The sequence below is a fragment of the Biomphalaria glabrata genome, chromosome 14 (genome assembly GCF_947242115.1).
Source record: "Biomphalaria glabrata chromosome 14, xgBioGlab47.1, whole genome shotgun sequence".
NCBI classification, from domain to species: Eukaryota; Metazoa; Mollusca; class Gastropoda; family Planorbidae; genus Biomphalaria; species Biomphalaria glabrata.
The window spans coordinates 29,013,930-29,021,761 of record NC_074724.1 but is presented as its reverse complement, the minus strand read 5'-3'; the positions used below and the strand labels follow the sequence as shown (position 1 = coordinate 29,021,761).

At 31.7% G+C, this 7,832-nt stretch overlaps 2 protein-coding genes across 2 annotated transcripts; both read right to left on the bottom strand.

Moving 5' to 3' along the window:
• Nucleotides 1-1,845: 1,845 nt before the first annotated feature.
• Nucleotides 1,846-4,409, bottom strand: LOC129922998 (uncharacterized). The gene is made up of 4 exons (XM_056011624.1): nt 4,308-4,409; nt 3,842-4,011; nt 3,119-3,242; nt 1,846-2,264 (listed from the first exon to the last, which is right to left on the bottom strand). The coding sequence occupies exons 2-4, from the start codon at nt 3,988-3,990 to the stop codon at nt 1,989-1,991; spliced, it is 549 nt and encodes a 182-aa protein (XP_055867599.1). The 5' UTR covers nt 3,991-4,011; nt 4,308-4,409; the 3' UTR covers nt 1,846-1,988.
• A 98-nt stretch (nt 4,410-4,507) lies between these two features.
• On the bottom strand, nt 4,508-7,718 carry LOC129922944 (uncharacterized). The gene is made up of 4 exons (XM_056011233.1): nt 5,817-7,718; nt 5,594-5,637; nt 5,114-5,183; nt 4,508-4,984 (listed from the first exon to the last, which is right to left on the bottom strand). The coding sequence occupies exons 1-4, from the start codon at nt 7,398-7,400 to the stop codon at nt 4,871-4,873; spliced, it is 1,812 nt and encodes a 603-aa protein (XP_055867208.1). The 5' UTR covers nt 7,401-7,718; the 3' UTR covers nt 4,508-4,870.
• Between the last annotated feature and the right edge of the window lie 114 nt (nt 7,719-7,832).

Below are 7,832 nucleotides of genomic sequence, written 5' to 3'. Positions count from 1 at the left end.
GCGCCCATGATCATAGAGAAGTCGGCGCTATTTTGTCTTGCACTTTTTGTCGGGAAATTTCGAGCTATTTTGTCCGCGCTTTCTTTTTTGTCGGGTCACAGGGGAAAGCAGTAGATGTAATAGCCACCCCACCCCCAATCGGCCAACGTACCAGAAGATTGACGATCTAATATAACGATTAGTTCAGATATCAATTTGAAGCTTATATCATATAGATATGTAACAACTTATGTAACCATACATGTATTCCCTTCATCGTTTTAAAATTTCATATAACCACATAGTCAGTTAGTCTGACACTATTAACAACTAAGTTAATAACATTTCAAAAAGAATTATTTGCTTAATCTTTGTATTTTATCTTTTTATTTTGAGCACTATGATTATGAAATATATTGAAATATTTATTGTATCACTAATATTAATTGTGCTAAAAGTTGCAATTATAGTTTTTAAGAGACCTAACATTTCCATAAGGACAAAATTATATGGCGTGATTTCATTATAATTTTTTTTTTTAAAATCATATTTTAATAACTATAATTGGTTTCAATGAGTTATTAATTGTATTTGATACTCAAGATCCATATTATTTCCTGTTACTTTGAAATGAATGCCCATTGTCTGAAATCTAAATCTATTTGTTTAAGTTATTGAATACAATTATTCTATAAATTCTTTTTTTGAATCTAAATACAATTTTTTAAACAAATGTTGTTGTTTTATAATGCTGAGTTTCTTAAAATTATGGTGATAATAATGATGATAATAATAGATAGGCTGTTGTTTACAAGCAAGTTTTTTTTTTATTTTAATGAGCTCATTTTGAATAGTTTTTAATAACTAGACTAAAATTCCAAATTTTTATACTAAAGAAATAGAGACACACGCACAACACAACAAGAGTGCTATCTTATAAATTAAAGAAAACTATATCAAAAGTTCGATCTTTTTATTGATTACTTAATGTTACAAAAAAAATAATTTGCTAACCAAAAAGAAGGCAACCTTATTTGACAGGATTTCATAATTTGATAGTTGTTTTTTTTTTTTCACAAATGAAACACAGATATAGACATAAAAAAATGCATTAAAAAAAAATTCATATCACAACATCAACATTAAAAATGAAACATTTAAAATATTTAACAGAAATCAAATATAAAAAGAAAACAAAGAAAAAATCATCAATGCACAAAAGAGTTAAATGAGAGAAATTTTAGAAAAATTAGTTAATTAAAAAAACACAAAAGGAATTCACTCCTATGAAGAGTAAAATCTATTTAAAGTCAATAAATGTACATCAAGAGATAATTTAAATATTTGGTCTATCAATAAATACTGATGTTCAAAGCGAATTAAAAAATGTTACAAATCTATTAAAAGGCACAAAAATCTAGCTTTGAAGCATGCAAGTAAATGTCGGGGGGTCTTAGAATTAGCCGGAGAAGATGTTTAAAAAATCCTTATAACTATAAATGATCAATTATTTTTTTACATATTGCTGTGCTATTATTATAAATTCAATAATTGTTTCAATCAGCCAAACAATAAGATACAAATACAAAGAAACAAATACTAATACCGTAGTGTAATAAACACACTGTGAAAATGACAGAATGATAGAACCAGTCAATAACTTCATGATCAGTTTCCAAATTTAAGGGAAATCACTGAGAACCAAATATAAACAAAAACTAGCATAACTGATCCAGAAGAATATAAAGTGTTGAAGCAGAAATAGAACTTGATGTGGCCAGAAAAATTGTGGGAATTAGCATGAAAGAAAAAGTATAACTTGTTTAGGGAAATGCATATAAATAAGCCTTAGATATTTTTCCTAAATACAAAAAATTAATACATTTAAAATTAAAACTAATGATTCATCATAGTAAGCTTAAGTCTCAGTAAAAATACATAAAAGACAAATACACACAATTTATATCCAACTGATCAATTGAGATGGTTTCATCACACCAATAGATAGATTATAAAAAAAACATCCTGACTCTTCTAGCTCTTTTACTTGATCTACTTTGGCCAACATTTTTACTTTGGCCTCGTTCATCTTTCTGACCTGTTGTTCTTTGGCCACTTTTTTGACTTGGACCTTGTTCATCATTCTGACCTGCTGACTTATGGCTACCTCTGCGACTGGCTGTCCTACATCTTCTTTTACTGGAAGTTAAACAACTATATCTTGGTCCTGAGGCAGTATAGTAAACTCTTCTGCATGAAGCAAGGTAGTTAGAAGCTAGGTTTTGCTGAGGAATAATGATCACAAAAGGTAAGCACTCGACAGACAAAAAAAAGATTTATAAAAGAAATAGTACAAGAAAATTAAGAGTTGCTTCATATTACCAACTGAAGGATTTACTTTACATTAAATATTTATATGTTTAGTTATTTCCCTTTGAGGAAATTGTGACAAAGTTCAATAGCAGCAGACAAAAAAATTGTGGAAGGGTTTGTTTTAGAACACTTAAACTGTAAATGCTATTTATTGTTCTGCTGGTACTAACACAGGTTAAACAGAATCAATAATCTTTAAACTTCCTTTAATTTAAAAAAGAGGGAAATGTACACATGAAATGATTCCTCTTATTTTGACAATGATTGTGGATAGCAATCCCTAAGAATGGGCTGACAGAGTTGTAAGACTGTTGCTTGCAATGAAAAGAAACAACTTTTTTGTATAAAAAGGAAAAAATTTTCTATAAGAAGTGCTCATTCTTAGTGTAGATTTTCTTTTGTAGAATAAAGTTTAGACTTCAGTATGAATTTCAAAACCAGGCATTGAGTTTTTTAACATAATATACAACAAAGATCAAGGGAATCAACACACATTGCAATATTAGTTAATAGTTATGTTTTTTAATTATTTTACTCCTTTTCTTGATAAATTGTAATATAGTGCACCCCACCTTTTGCCAAAAAAAAAAGTTGTTTATAGAGAGAATTAAAAAAGTAACGATTGACTGGTTATGCTTTTGTGCCTCATGAAAGGACCAGGGTACCAACTTACATTGCAATATAGAATGGACACACCAATAGATGATTGGTAACATCCGTATATTGTATAGTTTTTCATTGAAAAAGAAGTTAAGTTTGTGCCTACCTGTTGCACCCTGTCCTGAATTATTGAATTTGTTATGGCTTTGATCAGGTGATAGTTGCTGAACATATTCAGTGTTCCACCAGAGAGTGCTTTTATCACTTCAAGTTTAGTAATAATGGAGCTCCTGTAAGGAAATGCAAATGATCTATCAATATGTTATTTAATAACATTTTTCAATAATAAAAAAGTGGATGCAGCATTCATTATTAGGATTAAAATCTAAAAAAAAAATTAAATCCTAAATGATGGTTATTATCATCAGCAGAAAAGTTGTAAATTTCTTTTGTCAAATGTTAGTGAAAATATATGCATCAGGTTAATGACAGAATCAATCAATGAAAAAAAAAATTTGTTTTTGCGAAATTGAAAGTTAGAGTTACATTTTATAATAGATTACAGACATAATTTGCTTGTGCCATCAGCACCAGCATATTCTTCATTTTGTTATAAGGGTTTGAATATAAATTCAAAAAGGCATTCAGAAGAAATCTAATTCTGGAGAGACAACTAAAATGGTTTATGTACAGTCTTATGATTTGAATAATTCTTTACTTTCAAATATGGAGCAGAATTAATTGGTGTACAAGGTTAAGTTTAGGCACATGTTTATTTCTTTTTTAAAAAGACTAAATTCCTTACAGTTTTTACCAGAAATATGATTGTAATTTATTTCAATAAATAAATTTAACCAAGCAATAAGTACCATTACAAAAGGAGACTCACCTTGGGTAACCAGGGAAGGACCTTTGTATGGCCCTGGTGATGCTTTCATATCGCTCTAGTAAAACTGGGCTAACTGGAGCTTCTTTAAAAATACTGATTGGTGCTGAAGATACCTGAAGGCTGTCCATTAATTTTTCTAAAGTTGTCATCTGTAGTCCCCCTTGTGTAGCCTAAACAAATAAAAAACTTATAACTTATTACCAATATATGAAAGTGTTTTAAGTTACATTAACTTTCTCTGATATTTAATTGCTTTTTTTTTAAGTTCACAAATTATTTGGCACACAAATTTTATTTCACATTTCTTTGAATAATAATTACTATAAATATTGGAATATTATAATATATATTAAAATATATCATATTATGTAAGGATTACAAAGACAATTTATTTATTATCAATGTAATTTTAATTTACAACCCAAAAACTCTCAAAGAAATCAGAACCAACAAAAATTATATTTACCTCAATTAAACCTTGGTCACAAAATTCCAAGTGCAGAGTCCAGTCTCTTATTTTCTGTTTCAGTTGAGAGTAACCATAACGGTCATCTTTCTGTCCAGCACTAAAACATAACAAAATTTAATCAATAATTAAAAAAACATACTTTTACTTAATTAGATTAGGCATGCATGCAAATTATTTAATCTTATTTTAATTGTTTTTCTATAGCACATCTTTCATGCTCAGCGCATTATGGTCCAATTCATTTATGTTGGTATAATTTGCCTCTGATCTACCTTTTCAGACCTAGCTCACTAGAAAATGTTTTTTCTAAACCCAGCCAAGATTAACATGATAAGTAGGCCTACAGTACAATTGTGGACGTGGAGTGAAGTCATTACCAGCATGAGGGGAGAGCATTTCCTCAATGACATGTAAACTAACTGAACTGGAGAACATCGGAAGGGAGGAAGGGTAGATAACATAACATTAACTAACTCCTCAACATAACATTAAAAGTACCTTTTAACTAACTCCTCAACATAACATTATAAGTACCTTTTAACTAACTCCTCAACATAACATTATAAGTACCTTATAACTAACTCATCAAGATTCTTAATATTATTCAGCGCAACATTTTTCAACTTTTCGAGCCATATTGTTCTTTCCACTTTAAGTGATGTAGAACCCTCTCTCTGTGGACATATAGTGAACCAAACATTAACACAAGATTGAAACAGGGCTACATTAAAGTGCACAAAGTATTTCTAGTAGAAGAACATCACAGAGAAGTAACATGTTCTTAAAATAACAACACAACTAACCTCAGCAGCCTGGCGCAAATCTTTTTCATCTTCCAGCTCCTGCTGAAGACTTTCAAAAACAATGGAATGGCTAAAAGAGAAGAGAAAATTTGTGGATAATGTTTTGCCTTTTGATCCACTGAGTAATTATCAGCAAGACAACTAAGAAGAAGTGCTGCACCACTAATGTGTGTAAATGTTAAGACCTAATTCTAATTATACAAATACCACTCAACTTGGCAGCTATCTAGACTATTTTAACTATTGCTTGGTTTAAAGTTAAATTTGTTTATTTTATAGAGATAATTTGTACACAAAATCTAATGTAATTTACAATTATAAAGACACTTTTTTTAATTTTTTTTATACAAATTAATGATCAATCCTGATATGATTTATTGTGATAAACAAATGTTTAATTACTAGTAATACTAGATCAAGCATCAAGGTAATATTTTGAATAGTAATTTATAAGAATATGTAATAATATGCAAAACTTACTTAAGGCAAATGTCTGACTGTCCAACACTGCTGGCCAGAGTATTCTGTAAAGTAAATTTTAAAATTCAATCAAACAATCAAATTAGATCAGGTAAAAAAAAAGTAAGCAAGAACAATTCTTTTTTAATGTAAAATATACGCATAAATATTTAAGTAAATTTGTTCACCCTGAAAAATATTTGGTTAGAAATATATATTTTAAGAAAAAAAATAATGATTTTACCTGATTCAATGAATTTTTCCTCACTCTGTCACTATAAGGAAATGGAGAGTCAAAGGCTGGAATGTGAAATGGGTTACCAAATCCTTTTTCTTCTGTACTGTTGTCAGTCATGGCAGTGTTTCTCTTTTTACCAGGTGTGCGACAAAAATCTTGTGGATGAAGCAGGTTTTCAAAGAATCTCGTAGTGTAAGCAATGTCAGCATTTATCACTGGAGAGGTAATCTCATCTGGTAGAGAGCTGGCCAAGGGATTGTTTGGTGACATTAAAAGGTTGTCTTGTATAGATATACATAGCATTTCTAATTGATCTGAACAGGTGGAATGTGGCTTGTGGCTCATGTCAGATGATGTCATTGCTCCCTGGCTTGTCCATACAACACCACTATCTTCATAGGTGACTCTTTCATCTTGATTTTCCTCAAGCTTAGGATGGGTTGATTGTAGGCCATCAACAGTTTGGTAGAAAGCTTGTGTTTGGTTTACAAGAGCATCCCAAGCATCATTGACGTCAACATTCATCACTGGAGAGGTCATCTCATTAGGCAGAGAGACCACCAAATTATTGTTTGGTGACTTTATCAGGGAGTCTTGTAAATTATGATTACATAATTGTTCTGAAGCAGTGGATTGGGACTGTGGCCTGAAACTCAAATCAATTGGTCCAATCGCTTCCAGACCTGTACATTCAGCATTACAGTCTTCGGATGTAGCTCTTTCATCTGAAAAGCTGCTCACTAGCTCTTGCTCTATCTTAAACTCTGGATAAGTTGATTGTTGTCCATAAAATTCAGATTGTAGAGATTGGAAGAAAGCTTCTGTTTGGTTGACAAAATTATGCCAAGCAACATCAATGTACGCATTCATCACGTGACAGTTCACATCTGGTTGAGAGGAATGGTTTGGTGACATTATGCATCCAATATCCCTGTCTTCAGAGCTAGCTCTTTCATCTGAAGAGCTTCTGACTAGTTCTTCCTTTTTCTCTAGATTAGACTGAATGGAGAACACAGGGTTTAAATTTGTAATCAACTTTTCACTTGATTCAAAAAATGTGCTTTTTTCTGCTGAGTTAGAATAAGACTGGAGGCTTGAGCATCCAATATCACTGTCTTCAGAGCTAGCTATTTCATCTGAAGAGCTGTTGACTAGTTCTTGCTTTTTCTCTAGATTAGACTGAGTTGAAGATTCATTATTGAAACCTAAGAGTGACTGAATGGAGAATGCATGGCTAGAATTTGTTAACAAATCTACACTAGACTCAGAAGAGGTGCTTTTTTCTGATGAGTTGGAATGAGACTGGAGGCTTGTCAATCCATCATCACTGTCTTCGAAGTTAGCTCTTTCATCTGAAGTGCTGCTGACTAGTTCTTGCTTTTTCTCTAGATCAGAATGAGTTGAAGCATCATCATTAACACCCAAGAGTGACTGAATGGAGGAAGCATGGCTTGAATTTGTTAACGAATCTACACTTGATTCAGATGATGTGCTTTTTTCTAATGAGTTGGCATGAGTCGACTCCTGCAAAATAAATCCTACATCTTCATCTTCATAGGTAGCCATTTCATCAAAAGGTCTGCCGTACATCTCTTGGTTTTTCTCTGGTTGTTTTTTGTCTGGCTGAGACTGGTTTGACAGTTTTACAACACCTCGTGATGACTGCTGAGAAGGCTTCTGGGTTGAATTTTTTACCCAACCTGAGTCTGACACTGAAGCTATTTTCTTTGCTGAAGTGTTGCCAATACTACTATTCCATATAGTGCGTGATCTGGTGGTGGTGCTTGAGGCATTTGTACCAGCAACTACACTTGAAAAGCTTTTTGTGATGCCTTTTAAAAAAGGTTTTGAAACACTAGGGAAAGTTGGTGTACTAGCTGTACTGCTTGGGTCAGAATGTGAGCTATTACTTTTGTCAGACGGCTGATGTTGATCAACATTAGGATTCTTGGCAGAGGGCCTAAAGGAGTTAAAAAGTAAACTTAGGTACTAAAAAAACAATAAAAGTATTAAGCTTGTTAT